Genomic DNA, 19,261 nt, shown 5'->3' with positions numbered 1-19,261 from the left:
GGAGTTAGGAGTATACCCCGTAATAGAGCGCTTGCTACAACAGGGCATTCTGGTAAGAACATCCAGCACTGCCAATAGTCCCATCTTCCCTGTGAAAAAGAGTGGGGGGAGGGGTTACAGGCTAGTGCAGGATCTAAGGGGGATTAATAAAATAGTTGAGAGTCAGTTCCCCGTAGTGCCAAATCCAGCTGTCATCCTTATGCAAATCCCTCCCACTGCGAAATTTTTCACTGTTATTGACCTCTGCTCCGCCTTCTTCTCGGTACCTCTGCACCCTGACAGCCAATATTTGTTTGCATTCACATACAGAGGAGTCCAATACACATGGACTCGATTACCACAAGGTTTCATAGACAGCACAAGTATATTTTCACAGGCTTTGCATGATTGTTTACAGTCTTTCCAACCAGAGAGTGGATCAGTATTGATCCAATATGTGGATGATTTACTACTATGTTCAGATTCACTGGAAGCGTCCCTGAAAGATACGAAACAGCTCCTGTTTCATCTTTCAGACACAGGACACAAGGTTTCCAAAGACAAGTTGCAATTATGCCAGACTAAAGTAAAATATCTGGGACACTGTCTGACACAAGGACTGAGACACCTGACCGCTGATAGAATTCAAGCAATTCGAGACATGACTCTGCCACAAACCCAGCAACAGATCAGAACATTTCTAGGAATGTGTGGGTATTGCCGTAACTGGATCCCAGGTTTTTCCATTCTAGCATTACCTTTGCAGGAGATGGTCTCATCAAACAAACCTGATCGGATTTCGCATACAGACGAATCCGAGATGGCATTTGAGAGACTTAAACAGTGCCTAACGCAGGCACCAGCATTAGGTATGCCAGACTATGGGAAACCCTTTGAGCTGTACGGAAAAGAAAGTGCTGGTTGCGCGGCAGGCGTCCTAACCCAAAAGCACGGTGATGCCAGCAGGCCGGTAGCATACTACAGCGCTCAGCTAGATACGGTAGCGCGATCCCTCCCCACATGCTTGCGAAGTGTTGCAGCGATAGCATTGCTAGTTACAAAAAGCGAAGATGTAGTGCTAGGACACAACCTCACAATCCATACACCGCATGCAGTGTCAGCCTTGCTGAATTCTGCCCAAACCAGGCACGTCTCATCAGCGCGGTTTACAAGATGGGAATTGGCATTAATGGCCCCCGTAAACATCACCATAAAGAGATGCAGTGCATTAAATCCTGCAACGTATCTCCCAGGTGTGCCTGGACAGGCACAAAGGGTGGAGGATGAGAGTGATGGGGAAGGAGGATTTAATACAGGAGATGACATGCATGATTGTATGGAGTATTTGACCCAAAATTTCACAGCAAGGCCTGACATCAGTGACAACCCACTGGAAGATGTAGATCTTACTTTCTACACTGATGGTAGTTGTCACAGACAGACGGACTCGGGAGACTTGTGTACTGGATACGCAGTCGTAGATGACCAAGGCACCATAGAAGCAGAACCGCTAGGCCCACCTCACTCAGCCCAGGTTGCTGAACTGGTTGCCCTGACCAGAGCATGTGAATTGGCTAAGGGCAAGTCAGCCAATATCTACACCGATTCTAGATACGCCTTCGGGGTAGTCCATGATTTCGGAGCCCTATGGCGCCTCAGAAATTTCATGACGGCAGCTGGTACACCGGTAGCGCATGCAGCTCACATCAAAAGGCTTCTAACAGCGATACAGGAACCCGACAGAGTGGCTGTTATCAAGTGTAAAGCACATACATATAGCCAAGACCCAGTATCACTTGGTAACAGCGGAGCAGACGAAGCTGCTAAGTTAGCAGCTGGTACCCCCAGACAGACAGACACCACACAACTGATGGTATTTAATACCGTCAACACACAGAAATTGTGTGAAATGCAAAATTTGTGTTCCACACAGGAAAAGGCAGTTTGGAGGGCAAAGGGATATGGCCAGGAGTCCTCAGGACTCTGGACAGATGGACAGGGTAAACCAGTGGCACCCAGAGCATACCTTCCAAGTTTGGCTGAAGCAGCACATGGGCTGACTCATCTAGGCAAGGAAGGGATGTGCAAGTTGGTAAGAGCATATTGGTGCGCCCCAGGATTTTCTTCCCATGCGGGAAAGAGAGCAATGTCATGCCTCACCTGCTTGAGGAAGAATATCGGAAAGGCAATACCAACAGAACCATCTCATATCCCACCTACAGGCGGTCCTTTTCAGGTAATACAGATTGATTTCATACAATTACCCCCTTGTCGAAATTTGAAGTATGTACTGGTTTGTATAGATGTGTTTTCAAATTGGGTCGAAGCATTTCCTGCGGCCACAAATACCGCAATGTTTACTGCTAAGAAAATTGTACAGGAATTTGTGTGTAGATACGGTATCCCTAGAATAATTGAAAGTGATAGGGGTACCCATTTTACAGGTGATGTCTTTCAAGGAATGTGTAAGTTGATGGGAATTGATAGTAAGCTGCACACTCCGTACCGCCCCCAGGCGAGTGCAAAAGTAGAAAGAGTGAACAGCACTATTAAAAACAAATTGAGCAAAGTTATGGCGGAAACAGGATTGACATGGCCAGAAGCTTTGCCCCTTGTATTATACAGCATCAGAACCACTCCCAGGTCCCCTCTTAATCTGTCCCCTTTTGAAATTCTGTTTGGTCGACAACCGCATGTCATGATTAACCCTCAGGATGATTTGAAGTGTAACAATGAAGTGACTGTAAAGTATTTGGTTAAGATGAGTAAACAGCTAAAGAATCAGAATGATAATTTGAAGTTAGTGATTCCTGATCTGCCAGACAGTAATTGTCATGACATTGAACCTGGGGATTATGTAATGATACAGAATTTTCTACGCTCAGGTTGCCTTATTGACAGATGGGAAGGACCATACCAAGTCTTATTGATTAGCACGACAGCATTGAAGGTTGCCGAGAGAGAGACTTGGGTTCATTCGTCCCATTGTAAGAAGGTTGCTGATCCAGAGAGGTCCCGTGATAAGGAACAGACGGTAGAGGAAGTTGTATCACTGGAGTGTCTGTTTCAGGAGGACTGAGACGGCACCTGAGCATTGAGAATAATAAAATCGGAGGCAGTTGTCGATTCCCTGTTCCCTTTTATTGTTTTTCTCCACTTCCCATCCCATCTCCCTCAATTGTTTCTTTCCCCCTTCTCATTCTTCTCCATTTCCTCCTATAAGATGGACTTGCCCCAAGAGACTGTGATCCGGATTTTCCTGTTGACCAAGATGTTGACCAGAGCAGTCTGTTCCGGCGAGAGTACCATGGAGGTCGAGAGAGGTTCTGGAATGGGTTCTGATGACAGAGATGGAGGCGTAGATTTCCAAGAACAACATAATCACTGAGTAAAGGCGAGTATCAGAAAACGATCTGGTAGCATTGACAATAGAAGAAATTGTGAAGGATTGTTAGCTGAAGAGAACTGTATCTGTAGACTCTGTGACAGTGTAGTTGAGGATGGTTGTATCAAGAAATGCCAATCCAGTTTTAATATCCACATGGACCGGCATCCATTGAGTGACTATCACTCCTTAGTGGGTAAAGTGTTAAATCAGACAGATTGTTGGGTATGCTCTCAAGTACCTCAAGGCCATAGCAAATCAGGATTAGTGCCCTTCCCTTTAACTATAGGGGAGGTACTTGAGCTAAGTGGTGGGAGGCCGGTGGACAGGAGGTTTAATATCTCCAGTCCTCCTAGTTTGAAGCTCCACCAATATCATGTGGATAGATCCCTAGTATGTTTTAACATTTCCAATCCCCGAAAGCCGGTAAATTGGGAAGTGTCATGGAATAACCAAACCATGACCTTTTCATACAGAGCCGATAGAATGCCTACAGATACAGAACTTATACGCCACATAGCCGGTAGTGGGAAATATTTCCGATATAGGTATACCCTAGGAAGTAGGATCATGAGAGTTGGAGAAGTATCACCAGGATACTGTGCACATATCGTACAAACTGATACGTGTACTAAACAGATGGGAGAATTAGGGTTAGGAGATTTCATATGGAAAATGTGTAATATGGTAATGTCCTACTCCGTCCCATATGTTCTCCCCGATGATGCATATTTCATATGCGGGAGGAAGGCGTATAAGTGGCTTGCCCCAAACTCAGAAGGGTTATGTTATATTGGAAAAGTACTGCCTGAGGTAATGACCGTATCCCACACTAAAATGAAGGATATTCACCGCAGTGCCCAAGCTCCTAATACTCACACTCATTACGAGCACATCGTTAAACGGCACCTGATAGAAAGAACAGAGCATCCGGCCTCTGACCTGATCCATGAATCCACCGGGATTCAATTCCTAATCGCGTTAGATATCACTCGTACCGCCAGAGGAGTGATAAATTATAAATATATATCTGCGCTTGCAAATTTATTAGACAATATCACTGAAATGTATGATGACACATTCAGGTATACCGGAAGGGAGCTCCAAGCTTATAAAACAGAACTGGTTCAGCATAGGATGATTCTCAATTATCTCACAGCTGTGACAGGCGGGTATTGTGTTACCCTAGCGACTCAGTATGGAATAAAGTGCTGCACATATATTACAAACAGCACCGAGGACCCGGTCGAGGTCATAGACAAAAAGATGGATGACATTTTGCAATTAAAATGGGAGTTCCGAAGGAAACACAATCTCACCCTTGCCGCTGTGGGTAATGAGCTGACCAGTTGGGTGTCATGGTTGAACCCACGAAATTGGTTCTCTGGTTTAGGAGAATGGACTCAAGGAATTATCATGGATGTAGGGAAATTTCTTTTGTGTATTCTGGGTGTCATCATATTGGTCGGTCTGATATTTAGATGCGTTCGGGTTTTAACAAAGTGTAAACGTAGCGCCCGAGTGATGAGTTTAAGAAGTGAAGATACTGTAATAACAACGACTGATTTGGTTTATGACCCAACGATAGAGACAATGTTGTGATGAAAATGTGATTCCACGGTCCGTTTCTTTCACCCGTTTCTCCTTTGTTTTTCTCCAAGGTACAAAGACATCCGCTTGGAAGAAGAATTTGACAACCTTTTACACAGACAACTGATGGACTATGCCATAGACCCCCAATATCCCTAGTACTTTAAATTTTACGCTAGCCCAACACTTTTTTGTAAGTCTATGGACATTGAAAAAGCTTTTTGCACACCGTTTATAGCAAAAGCATCGGGAGACTACAGTCAACATGTACATCGAGACAAGACAAGACAAGACAAGACCTCAATCGGCAAATGTATATTAAACTCACATAGTTTATCACTGCATTTACCATAATTGTTCTTTATCTTCATCTCTACAACCTTCAGGTAATAACACACATAGTCGATAGGGAATATAGGCACAGATATCAGCACTCACATATTCCCCCATTCATGTATCATCAACTAAAATGTGCTCCCCCATTTTGTCGCAACCAAAAGCCGAAAAGAGCTCGGTAAAGTTTGACAGCCCATCCACAGACCCGTACCACGGGATAAGAAGGAATTCAAATGTATACTTCGCAATACCTCGAAGCTTGATTTAAAACACGTACGGCACGATGATACATGACCCCCCAAACATGGATTCATACACACATGCTTCTGCTATCTCACTAGGTCATACCCTTTTCCTACCTCCTCCTCTCCTTCCCTACCCAATCATAGAAATGTATTATACATGACATATATTTTTCTCTTTTTGTACTGTTTTAGGAAGTGGCAGTTATTGGTGACTGCCAAAGGGTGGACTGTCAAAGTCAGAAAAATATCACGCTGCACACTGCCATATATGCACCTCATGCGTGTGCCCGCTGCACGTGCATGAGCCCTCCCGTGCGTGCGTGCACTCGCGGACGCGCGGTGTGCGCATTTACGGTAGAGTTTGTGTTCGTCTAGCGGGCGACTCAATCGTAACATATTTTATTCATATAATGTATTTTGTAGATTATGGTCCTTTTGATAGAATCTGAAAGTTTAGTTAATGTAGTATGTTCGGGGACAAAGAGATCCCTCTTTGTTTGATACGAAGGGTCAGACAGGGGTTACACAGTGGTGTTTAGTATCCATCGGAAGAGAAAATAATTAGCAATATTCCGGTGTTGGTTTGAAGCGGATTAATCGCTCGTGCGTATAGTTATGGACATAAGAAGTTTATGGACATTTACTATATTTGCACTTTATTACCCATGCGGCGGGAAACCCAGTTTCCCACCCACCTGAGCAGATAGGAATAGTCACAGCCCACCTGTATGAACCAACCTATGACCTTTTGTTATAATGCGAAGACGAATTCCTGTGTCCAATGAACAATAAGAATGTAGGGACCATTGAACTGTATTGTGTGTAGTGTATAAAAGGACAAGCCGATCTGGGCCAGCTCTCTACTCTCTTCAACGGTTCTCATTGCTGATAATCGGGAGCTGGATATCCAGAAAGGCGCTTGCGATTGTTTCCCCTGGTGCGTAAGTTCTCTGCAACCATATTGTCTCTTATTTTAATGTTATAAGCCATTCTCTCTCTCCTTCCCCTTTAAATGTAATTGTATCTTTATTGTATTTTATGTGTAGTGATTCGGTTAGGTATTTTATGTTATCTTGGTAGTGTATAACTTGTATTGTATTATTCTTTTGCAATTGAACGTTCATTCATTTCCTTAAAAGGCGTTAGACCCTTAGACCGGTATTTGAGTGTTTATTATATTGCTAAGGGGTTCTCAGAGCGTCACATACGCTCATACAGCTTTTAAACTAACAAGGTTATACTGTGTTGCATTTACACCTTATCACTGCACAAGGGTTTACAGTATAAGTACATTGTTTATGGTATAGTTATAAAGGTTTAACTCTGTGAGCGTCAGCGCCGCTTGTGATCTCCTCGTGGTCTCGAGCGTCCGCTACGCTGATAGCGTATCATTACGTTAGTCGGCAGCCTATAGCGTGCTTGCCTTTACGCTCTAAGCCGTGAGCGAACGTGCCGCTCGTGCGTCTCGTCCATGGCTAAGCGTTCGTTACGCTACGTGCGTACTTTTACGGTATTCCATACGCCAATTGCGTACTGTGTTCTTTAACCTTTTAGAGTGTTTTATACAAGGTATAGAATAGGCATTGTCACAGGGTAAGACTCATACCAGCCACACCAATCACACCGTATAACTCGTGATAAACTTACCCAGTTAACAGTATGAACAACAACAGAGCATCAGATAAACCTGATGCAACCATAACATAACCCTTATTTAAGCAATAACTATATACAAGTATTGCAGAAGAAGTCCGCACTTGGGACGGGCGCCCAGCATCCACTACGGATTACGAGAAATAGATTTACCGGTAAGTAAAATCTTATTTTCTCTAACGTCCTAGTGGATGCTGGGGACTCCGTAAGGACCATGGGGATTATACCAAAGCTCCCAAACAGGCGGGAGAGTGCAGATGACTCTGCAGCACCGAATGAGCAAACACAAGGTCCTCCTCAGCCAGGGTATTAAACTTGTAGAACTTTGCAAAAGTGTTTGAACCCGACCAAGTAGCTGCTCGGCAAAGCTGTAATGCCGAGACCCCTCGGGCAGCCGCCCAAGAAGAGCCCACCTTCCTTGTGGAATGGGCTTTTACTGATTTTGGAGGCGGCAAACCAGCCGCAAAATGAGCCTGCTGAATCATGTTACAGATCCAGCGAGCAATAGTTTGCTTTGAAGCAGGAGCACCCAGCTTGTTGGATGCATACAGGATAAACAGCGACTCAGTTTTCCTGACTCCAGCCGTTCTGGCTACATAAACCTTCAAAGCCCTGACTACATCTAGTAACTTGGCATCCTCCAAGTCACGAGTAGCCGCAGGCACCACAATAGGTTGGTTCAAATGAAAAGATGACACCACTTTTGGCAGAAATTGCGGACGAGTCCGTAATTCTGCCCTGTCCATTTGGAAAACCAGATAGGGGCTTTTATGTGACAAAGCCGCCAATTCTGACACATGCCTAGCCGAAGCTAAGGCCAACAGCATGACCACCTTCCACGTGAGATATTTTAACTCCACGGTTTTAAGTGGCTCAAACCAGTGTGATTTCAGGAAACTCAACACCACGTTAAGATCCCAAGGTGCCACTTGTGGCACAAAAGGGGGCTGAATATGCAGCACTCCCTTTACAAACGTCTGAACTTCAGGAAGAGAAGCCAGTTCCTTTTGAAAGAAAATGGATAGGGCTGAAATCTGGACCTTAATGGACCCCAATTTTAAGGCCAAAGTCACTCCCGACTGTAGGAAGTGAAGGAAACGGCCCAGCTGGAATTCCTCTGTAGGGGCATTCCCGGCCTCACACCAAGCAACATATTTTCGCCATATACGGTGATAATGTTTAGCCGTCCCGTGCTTCCTAGCCTTTATTGGCGTAGGAATAACCTCATCCGGAATGCCTTTTTCTGCTAGGTCGGCGTTCAACCGCCATGCCGTCAAACGCAGCCGCGGTAAGTCTTGGAACAGACAGGGCCCCTGTTGCAACAGATCCTGTCTGAGAGGCAGAGGCCATGGGTCTTCTGTGAGCATTTCTTGCAGTTCCGGATACCAAGTCCTTCTTGGCCAATCCGGAACAATGAGTATTGTTCTCACTACTCTTTTTCTTACGATTCTCAGCACCTTGGGTATGAGAGGAAGAGGAGGAAACACATAAACCGACTGGAACACCCACGGTGTCACTAGTGCGTCCACAGCTATCGCATGAGGGTCTCTTGACCTGGCGCAATACATTTGTAGCTTTTTGTTAAGGCGGCATGCCATCATGTCCACCTGTGGCAGTTCCCAACGACTTGTAATCTGTGTGAAGACTTCTTGATGAAGTCCCCACTCTCCCGGGTGGAGGTCGTGCCTGCTGAGGAAGTCTGCTTCCCAGTTGTCCACTCCCGGAATGAACACTGCTGACAGTGCTTTTACGTGATTCTCCGCCCAGCGAAGAATTCTGGTGGCTTCTGCCATCGCCACCCTGCTCCTTGTGCCGCCTTGGCGGTTTACATGAGCCACTGCGGTGATGTTGTCTGACTGAATCAGCACCGGTTGGTTGCGAAGCAGAGGCTCCGCTTGACTTAGGGCGTTGTATATGGCCCTTAGTTCCAGGATATTGATGTGCAGACAAGTCTCCTGACTTGACCACAGACCCTGGAAATTTCTTCCCTGTGTGACTGCCCCCACCCTCGGAGGCTTGCATCCGTGGTCACCAGGACCCAGTCCTGAATGCCGAACCTGCGACCCTCGAGAAGGTGAGCACTCTGCAGCCACCACAGAAGAGACACCCTGGCCCTGGGGGATAGGGTGATCAGCCGCTGCATCTGAAGATGCGATCCGGACCACTTGTCCAACAGATCACACTGAAAGGTCCTCGCATGGAACCTGCCGAAGGGAATGGCTTCGTATGACGCCACCATCTTTCCCAGGACTCGCGTGCATTGATGCACCGACACCTGTTTTGGTTTTAAGAGGTCTCTGACCAGAGTCACGAGCTCCTGAATCTTCTCCGCCGGGAGAAAAACCTTATTCTGGTCTGTGCCCAGAATCATGCCCAGGAAGGGCAGATGCGTCGTAGGAATCAGCTGCGACTTTGGAATATTCAGAATCCAGCTGTGCTGTTGCAACACTTCCCGAGAGTGTGCTACGCTGATCAGCAACTGCTCTCTGGACCTCACCTTTATGAGGAGATCGTCCAAGTATGGGATAATTGTGACTCCTTGCTTTCGCAGAAGCACCATCATTTCTGCCATTACCTTGGTAAATATTCTCGGAGCCGTGGACAGACCAAACGGCAACGTCTGGAATTGGTAATGACAGTCCTGTACCACAAATCTGAGGTACTCCTGATGAGGTGGATAAATGGGGACATGAAGGTAAGCATCCTTTATGTCCAGAGACACCATAAAATCCCCCTCTTCCAGGCTTGCAATGACCGCTCTGAGCGATTCCATCTTGAACTTGAACCTTTTCAGGTAAATGTTCAGGGATTTTAAATTCAATATGGGTCTGACCGAACCGTCCGGTTTCGGTACCACAAACATTGTGGAATAGTAACCCCTTCCCTGTTGAAGGAGGGGAACCTTTACCACCACCTGCTGGAGATAGAATTTGTGAATTGCCGCTAACACTATTTCCCTCTCTATGGGGGAAGCTGGCAGGGCCGATTTGAGGTAACGGTGAGGGGGCATCACTTTGAATTCCAGCTTGTATCCCTGAGACACAATCTGTATAGCCCAGGGATCCACCCGTGAGCGAACCCACTGGTGGCTGAAATTTCGGAGACGTGCCCACACCGATCCTGGCTCCACCTGGGGGGCCTCAGCGTCATGCAGTGGATTTAGTGGAAGCCGGGGAGGACTTCTGTTCCTGGGAACTAGCTGTATTGTGCAGCTTCTTTCCTCTACCCCTGCCTCTGGCAAGAAAGGACGCACCTCAGACTTTCTTGCCTCTTTGTGATCGAAAGGACTGCATTTGGTAATATGGTGCTTTCTTAGGTTGTGAGGGAATATATGGCAAAAAATTTGCTTCCCAGCCGTAGCTGTGGAAACTAGGTCCGAGAGACCGTCCCCAAACAATTCCTCACCCTTATAAGGTAAAACTTCCATGTGCCTTTTTGAGTCTGCATCACCTGTCCATTGCCGAGTCCACAGGACCCTTCTGGCAGAAATCAACATTGCATTTATTCTAGAGCCCAGTAGGCTAATGTCTCTCTGGGCATCCCTCATATATAGGACAGCGTCTTTAATATGCCCCAGGGTCAGTAATATAGTATCCTTGTCCAAGGTATCAAGTTCCTCAGATAAAGTATCTGTCCATGCTGCTACAGCACTACACATCCAGGCCGACGCAATTGCCGGCCTTAGTATGGTACCTGAATGTGTATAAATGGACTTCAGGATACCTTCCTGCTTTCTATCCGCAGGATCTTTTAGGGTGGCCGTATCCTGTGACGGCAGGGCTACCTTCTTAGATAAGCGTGTCAACGCTTTGTCTACCCTAGGGGAGGATTCCCAGCGTAACCTGTCCGCTGGCGGGAAAGGATACGCCATAAGCAACCGTTTGGAAATCTGCATTTTTCTATCTGGAGATTCGCAAGCTTTTTCACATAACTCATTTAACTCATGTGAAGGGGGAAAGGTCACCTCATGCCTTTTTTCCCCAAACATATAAACCCTCTTGTCAGGGACTGGGTTTTCCTCTGAGATGTGCAATACATCCTTCATTGCTATAATCATGTAGCGGATGACTTTAGCCATTTTAGGCTGCAACTTTGCATCATCGCCATCGACACTGGAGTCAGAATCCGTGTCGATATCTGTGTCAACAATTTGGGATAGTGGGCGCTTCTGAGACCCTGACGGCCTCTGCGCTGTAGGATCAGGCATGGGTTGAGACCCTGACTGTCCCAAGGCTTCAGCTTTATCCAACCTTTTATACAAGGAAGTAACATTATCATTTAAAACCTTCCACATATCCATCCAATCGGGCGTCGGCGGCGATCCCACATTCATTTGTACCTGCTCTGCTTCCACATAGCCTTCCTCGTCAAACATGCCGACACAAGCGTACCGACACACCACACACACAGGGGACGCTCTATTTGAGGACAGAACCCCCACAAGGCCTTTTGGAGAGACAGAGAGAGAGTATGCCAGCACACACCCCAGCGCTATATGACCCAGGAATTACACAGTAACTTAGTGTGTACCCAGTAGCTGCTGTATATACTGATTTTGCGCCCCCCCTCTCTTTTTACCCTCTTTCTTCCGTGAATCTGCAGGGGAGAGCCTGGGGAGCTTCCTCTCAGCGGAGCTGTGGAGAGAAAATGGCGCTGGTGAGTGCTGATGAAGAAGCCCCGCCCCCTCAGCGGCGGGCTTCTGTCCCGCGATTTTGTGTAAAATAATGGCGGGGGCTCATGCACATATACAGTGCCCAACTGTATATATGCCACTTTGCCAAGAGGTCTCTAATTGCTGCCCATGCCCCCCCCCCCCCTGCGCCCTACAGTGACCGGAGTGTGTGGGTTTAATGTGGGAGCAATGGCGCACAGCTGCAGTGCTGTGCGCTACCTCATATGAAGACTGGAGTCTTCTGCCGCCGTTTTTGACGTCTTCTTGCTTCTCACGCCGGCTTCTGGCTCTGCGAGGGGGACTGCGGCGCGGCTCTGGGATCGGACGACCAAGGGTGCGTTCCTGTGTTTGATCCCTCTGGAGCTAATGGTGTCCAGTAGCCTAAGAAGCATGACCTATCCACAGTGAGTAGGGCTGCTTCTCTCCCCTCAGTCCCACGTAGCAGAGAGTCTGTTGCCAGCAGATCTCTCTGAAAATAAAAAAAAATCCTAACAAAATACTTTCTATTTCGCAAGCTCAGGAGAGCTCACTAAGGTGCATCCAGCTCGTCCGGGCACAGATTCAAACTGAGGTCTGGAGGAGGGACATAGAGGGAGGAGCCAGTGCACACCAGTATTCCTAATTCTTTCTTAAAGTGCCCTTTCTCCTGCGGAGCCAGTCTATTCCCCATGGTCCTTACGGAGTCCCCAGCATCCACTAGGACGTTAGAGAAAGCCTGTTTAGAAGACGACTTAGTCTTAGGCGGGTGAGAGTGACACTTAGATTTAATCAATGACCAGTTCAAATGCTGTAACTGAGTGGAGATTTGATCTGCCCATGGCCGATTAATAGCAGGGACCATAAACTGCTGCAGTGGCACAGGTGGTCCCGCAGGGGGCGACAATTTAGTTACAAGCGTGTTTAGCAGCGTGGAAAAAGTAGCCCAAGGTGGGTCCTGTGATGCCCCCGGTGCTACAGACCCACTGGGAGGTAAGGAACCCCCTGAACCTGAACTCTCAGCTGCCATATTATCCTCCAACGCGTCTGTGGCATCACCACCACGCAATGTGGAAGAAGCCCCAGCTCCGTTGCCACATGTAGCTGACATACTAATGTGTACAATATCGGGCAACCTGGTACAAGTCTATGACAGCACAAACCGGGAGTTCTAGAAATATATAGGGTGACTATAGATCACAAGTAAAAATACACAGCAAGTATACCTTGTGAAACAAATCCTATATTATATAGAAAAACCTGATACACTTAGCCCAGGTATAGGAATATAGGGGTGGTATTCATGTGACCGCCGGTCTGCTGACCGACAGTCACATGACCTCCTCCACCATCCCGCCGGCTCAGTATCCCGATGGTCGGCCTGCCGACCAACAGGGACTATTTCCACTCGTGGGTGTCCACGACACCCATAGAGTGGGAATAGAACCTGTGGCGAGCGCAGCGTGGCGAGCGCAGCGAGCCCGCAAGGGGCTTGCTGCACTCGCCCCTCCCCGCCGGGATCCCGGCGTCGGTTTACTGCCGGGATCCCGGCGTCGGTAAGCTGACCGGCGGTCAGGAGACCGCCGGTCAGCCATACTACACCCGGAATATAGGAGTAGCACGCAGAGTGAAATACCCAATAAGGCAGCCACGCAGCAGTTACATAAACACACACATATATAGTCACAAGCGTACATGCAGAAGTTATGTACCATAAAACTGCACTGGACTAGCAATCCAAAGTAATACTAAGTATGGCTATATGTGTCAACAATAGATATAACAAAGCACAGTAGATACTGGATGTATATCACAGGGTGTTTGTACCACACAACCCTGAATGTATGCACTCTTTCTTAACTAACACTGTCCCAGTGACAAGTAGAATACTTAAGTGTCCTGTAAAATGCACAGCGCTGGCGATCAGGAGTCTTTACAGAGGAGGATTTGCCCCAGCAGTTCCAGGTACAGCTCAGCTCTGTCTGTGATGGCTGCTGACAGGGAGTGAGGGAGAGAAATACAGCTCCAGGGCGGTAACATTTGCATAAATGGCGCGCTGGGGGAGGAGCTACAGGTCTGGCCTGCTCCCCCTGCTGGCAACCCCACTGGGTGCTACGGGCCTTGAAGAACGGTGTTATTTAGAGAAAAATACCCCCAGACCTGTGCCCATGTATGTCCCTGGTGGCTAGTGGAGCGGCTTCCCAATAACAGTGTCCACGCCAGCGAACGCGCGGCCGCGCTGGATCGCGGTAAAGTGTGGCCAACGATACCCTTATCTCTCCCGTACCTGCGGCCACGCGATCCAGGAGGACAGCGGTGTGTGTGTGTGACTAACGCTGGAAGGAACCGGAGCCTCCGCTGCAGTGACCCGGCAACCAGGGCGCAGGAGTATACAGCGCCGCTGGGGGGTGATGAAGCTGCAGTCAGAAAAGTCTGTGTGACTTTCCCTGCTGCAGCTCTGAAGTCTTGTCAGAAGTAATCTTCATTCTTTTTCTTCTTAAAAAGCTAACAATAGGCTGCAAAAGGCAGCCCTCCTGTTATGTGCCTGCTTACTGCATCGCACCAACTTACAAACTGAGCTGCTGTGCACGGAGGCGGGGTTATAGAGGAGCCGGCGCTGTGCATCTTGGGAACAGTCAAAGCTTTGAGCTTGTTGGTGCCTCGGATCAAGATCCTACTCTACACCCCGATGTTAATCCTTGTGGAGCCCATTTTCAGGCTGTGAACGATCATCGATCAGGTCCATACCCTGAACGACAATTGTTCAAGCCAGTTATTTAGTTGGCTGGTTGGGAAAATTATCAGGCAGTCTATGGGCAGCTTAAAGCTGGGTAGGTTAAAACTTCAATGCATTTGGACCAACATCTGCCCACATATATGGATTATACAGAAAGTAGTGTAGCTGGTTACGCAACCTCAGAAAATAATTAATTAATTTTACACATCCACATAACATCTAACAATGGAAGATATCCAGTGCCTATGTCACTGCTACTTTTCCTGAACGTGACCATTTATTTAATGAACTGTAAATAAAAATAACTGTCCATTGACCACTCAGCTGTGAAAGATGAGAGCAATGAATACAGATGATCACGGATTTCACTACACATGTATATTAGTGACATGATCCAAATGTATCACCTTGGTGGCCTGGTGAGGTAGACATGCTCTCTCCAGTCTCTCCCTTATCTGTGAAGGACAGGCATCAGCTTCAGCAAAGCACTCACCCTAAGCACAGTGCACACCGCATGCAGCAGCCAAGGCAGCTCAACATTGTGCCACAGCGCCCCCTCCCACCGGCTTCAGTCTACCCGTCTGCAGCAGCCATCTTTCGTGAGGGCACATATGCTTATTTTGCCAAATGGGCGCAATCAGTTAAAAAAAAAAACAACAACACTGTATAAACACCCTAGTTATACAGCAGGTGTATACAATAAAACTGTAATGAGACAGATCACGATGTATTCATGGGATACTTTAATTACGTTTCCTATTGTTTATTATTTACCACATCAAATATGGCGGCGAACACCGCGCACCTGGTCACATGACCGGCCCTATTATCTCTCAGGGCGCCCACCCGCGGAGACAAAGAACACTCCCAGCGGGGGTATTTCCCTGTCAACAACGGTAACTTTATTGACAAGCAGCCGAACACAGTACAAGGGATTTCCGATGCTTGCTTATTGCAGCGCCGGGCTGTAAATAGCCGTCTCCCGGTCGCAGTGGGACTCCCACAGGCAGACACAAGCTCAATCACCGTCCCCGACGTCCAGACTCCGCTTCGCCGGGCAGCTCCTCACTCACGGCTGTCGCAAAGCCGATTTTCAGCAGGCCGGTGGGCGGGTGTAAGGTGAGTCTGCGCGCCAAGAGCCCGGCGGCCGTGGGGAAGAGGGGAACAGTGATAAATAACGCGAGGAGAGAGCATGCGATCGATGAGGGGAGGTGGTGCTAAGCCGCGTCCCGCCTGGCCGCACTGGGGATCCTGTCTGAGGGAGCCGGCGAGGGTTTCCCTCCCTCACACCCCCTGTGTGTCACACAGTGTGCGGCGGTTACCTCCCCCGTGTGCAAGTGACACGGTGTGTAGACTGCATTACCCTTCCTGTCAGAGCTGGGCAGCCTGTGGTACTACAGGTCCCAGCATGCCCTTCCACCTAGAGCATTTGTCTTGCATACCAGTGGATGGTTCACATGTCCTTACATAGGACCTGTCTATTGTAGCCACAGCTGCTGCTTGGGAAGGCTCTTCAGCTGCTGTAGTGGTACTACAGGTTACAGCATGCCCTACCAGTTAGAGACCCTGCCCTTGTCTTAGGTGCCGGTGGGTGGCTCAGCCATGTTTTTATATTTCACCTGTGTACCGTGTTCACACCTTCTGGTGCTGCTTGGACGGGCTCTCCAGCTGGTTGTGGTACTACAGGTCACAGCATTCTCTTAGAGACCCTGCCCTTGTCCTTAGGCGCCGGTGGGTAGCTCAGCCACGTTCTTATATAGCACCTGTCTGTTGTAGCCACAGCTCCTGGTGCTGCTTGGGCTATCTCCAGCTGCCATGTTACTAGTAGTGCTACTGGCGTGGCCCGCTGCTGCTCTGCCCCCCTAGCTTGCCACTAATGACGCTACTTGCAGCTTGTGCTCTTTGGTAATCATTCAATCCTGGCAGTAATTGTGCCAAAGCAGTTTTGTCGCTCCCATGTATCTTCCACAATACGGAGGCTGTTTCTGGGTTAGCTGACAGCAAAGTTATGATTGTGTTCTTCTCTTGGAAGAAATATCTCTGGTGGTAGCACATAGATACAGTACTGTGTAACAATGAAACTGAAAGAAACATACGGGAAGGTGCTGATTGTGTGCATGGGTATTAGTTGTAGTGTTGGGTCTCTAGTGTGTCTGGCAAGGGTAACTAGTGTTAGTGCACATGGATAAAATGTATTTGGATACAAACATACCATTGTTCAGTACATGGCCCCCTTATCCCACAAATGGGGTCATGAGTGGTTCTTTTGCCAGGAATATTTTCCTTTAGTGACTTCTTAGGTCATGGTATAACAGCTGAAAGTCAGAACTGGTGAAAATGTATAGTATAGTGAATACGTAATTGTGTTACACTTGCATATGATTCATTGGCTTGGCCTGTTTCGTAAGCACTGATTTGTAATAATCCCAAATGACGTAATTTACTGTCTAAAAATACTAAATCATTAAAACCAGTAGAGAAGGTTTTGTTCATGCTTCCTTTTTTTTTCTTTTTTTCTTTATGTTAAGGCTTGTGCCAAAACCTGATTATTTTGTTCACTCAGCAGTGTGGAATGAATTTAATTTTGTAATGACTTGCTTATTGTCAACAATGCAATGTGGCCATATGTGGTTAGTTGTTTGGTTTATAGTACATCGTGGGAAGGGTCTGTGTTTGGAGCATGATAGAGTGGGGTCAGCAAAAAGCACTCTTCAGGTGGCATTCTCACTAGAAAGAGCTAAGTAGCAGTATGGGTTATTACAAATTCTCAATGAAGGTCTTCAGTATAATTTAATACACATTTGTTCATAAAAGAGAGATTTTCATTCAATGTTTGACTACATAGAAACATAGAATTTGACGGCAGAACTACTTGGCCTATCCAGTCTGCCCTAAACATGCATGGGGAGATATACAAACTGCACACAGTTAATTCCTTGGTGGGAATCAAACCCATGACCTCTGTACTGTGAGGCAGTAATACTAACAATTACACAATACAGTACTTTTTTGATACCCTTTTCTGAAACTTTTATCTTGTTTTTGCAGACTTTGGAAACTTTCTTTGTGATACCAGGGATGTAATAGAACTTAATATGGGTAAGTGATATGACCTTTAATTACAAAAGTAAAAATTACTGAAGTAATTTTGTGAGCAATAAAAAGTATTGTGGTAAAAATTACATGTGACCAAATTTCCAAGACCTTTATGTTGAATTATTATTATCCTTTATATGGTGCTGTATGGGATCCACAGCGCCCAATTACAGAGTACATAAACAAATAAGCAAAACAAGAAAACGGTGACTTACAATTCAAGACACTATAGGACAAGTACAATGTATATAAACAGCTGTCAGCAGACAACACTGAAATAAGTATCGGGGCGGCAGAAAACCGGGGGATTTGGGTCCGTCAAATGGGAGTATTGAAAAGAAAATGGGTTAAGAAGTAATAAACGGAAAAGCACATGAGGAAAGAGGGCCCTGCTCGTGAAAGCTTACATTCTAAAGGATGGCCTTGTTCCCTAACTTCATGTTAAAGGGAAGCTCTGGTGCCTTTGCAAATGAATGCAAACTCCAACCAAAAGGAAACAAAAGGTGGCATTACAGATCTTTCAATTCAGTCTAGTATAATATTAAAATATTCCCAATGTTTCATAGAGGCAGAGTGAGTGCTTTGTCCTTGAGCTGCTATTTCTCTGACGTCCTAGTGGATGCTGGGACTCCGTCAGGACCATGGGGATTAGCGGCTCCGCAGGAGACAGGGCACAAAAATAAAAGCTTTAGGACTAGGTGGTGTGCACTGGCTCCTCCCCCTATGACCCTCCTCCAAGCCTCAGTTAGGTTTTTGTGCCCGTCCGAGCAGGGTGCAATCTAGGTGGCTCTCCTAAAGAGCTGCTTAAAAAAAGTTATTAGGTTTTTTATTTTCAGTGAGTCCTGCTGGCAACAGGCTCACTGCAACGAGGGACTTAGGGGAGAAGAAGTGAACTCACCTGCGTGCAGGATGGATTGGCTTCTTAGGCTACTGGACACCATTAGCTCCAGAGGGATCGAACACAGGCCCAGCCATGGAGTCCGGTCCCGGAGCCGCGCCGCCGACCCCCTTGCAGATGCCGAAAAGTGAAGAGGTCCAGAAACCGGCGGCAGAAGACTTTTCAGTCTTCATGAGGTAGCGCACAGCACTGCAGCTGTGCGCCATTGTTGTCAGCACACTTCACACCAGCGGTCACTGAGGGTGCAGGGCGCTGGGGGGGGGGGCGCCCTGGGCAGCAATGACAATACCTTGTTCTGGCTAAAAATACATCACATATAGCCCCTGGGGCTATATGGATGTATTTAACCCCTGCCAGGTCTCACAAACACCGGGAGAAGAGCCCGCCGAAATAGGGGGCGGGGCCTATCTCCTCAGCACACAGCGCCATTTTCCTGCACAGCTCCGCTGCGAGGAAGGCTCCCAGGACTCTCCCCTGCACTGCACTACAGAAACAGGGTAAAAAAAAAAAACAGAGAGGGGGGGCACTTTTTTGGCGATATTGATATATTAAGCTGCTATAAAGGAAACAACACTTCTGTAGGGTTGTTCCTATATATTTATAGCGCTTGGGTGTGTGCTGGCAAACTCTCCCTCTGTCTCCCCAAAGGGCTAGTGGGGTCCTGTCTTCGATAAGAGCATTCCCTGTGTGTCTG

General features: G+C 47.3%; 2 protein-coding genes across 3 annotated transcripts in view; one reads left to right on the top strand and one right to left on the bottom strand.

Annotated features, from left to right (window-relative positions):
- LOC135009056 (ATP-dependent 6-phosphofructokinase, muscle type) overlaps positions 1-15,036 on the bottom strand; it is a 237,126-nt gene extending 222,090 nt beyond the window's left edge. Inside the window, exon 1 of the mRNA XM_063952247.1 lies at positions 14,981-15,036. Within this exon, the coding sequence (XP_063808317.1) occupies positions 14,981-15,005 (25 nt within the window). The 5' untranslated portion in view covers positions 15,006-15,036. The remainder of the gene's footprint in view (positions 1-14,980) is intronic.
- Positions 15,037-15,430: 394 nt separating this feature from the next.
- The window catches only part of SENP1 (SUMO specific peptidase 1), a 150,668-nt gene continuing 146,837 nt past the window's right edge, over positions 15,431-19,261 (top strand). Inside the window, exons 1-2 of one of the 2 annotated variants that reach the window (XM_063952244.1) lie at positions 15,431-15,692; positions 17,622-17,672. In XM_063952244.1, coding sequence (XP_063808314.1) covers positions 17,669-17,672 — 4 coding nt within the window. In that variant the 5' untranslated portion in view covers positions 15,431-15,692; positions 17,622-17,668. Of the gene's footprint in view, positions 15,693-15,717; positions 15,919-17,621; positions 17,673-19,261 lie in introns of those variants that run through there. The other variant, XM_063952245.1, reaches the window with a different exon arrangement.

The sequence above is a fragment of the Pseudophryne corroboree genome, chromosome 2 (genome assembly GCF_028390025.1).
Source record: "Pseudophryne corroboree isolate aPseCor3 chromosome 2, aPseCor3.hap2, whole genome shotgun sequence".
Classification (NCBI taxonomy): Eukaryota; Metazoa; Chordata; class Amphibia; order Anura; family Myobatrachidae; genus Pseudophryne; species Pseudophryne corroboree.
The sequence above is the reverse complement of the archived record's forward strand: the minus strand, read 5'-3'. Positions and strand labels throughout refer to the sequence as shown.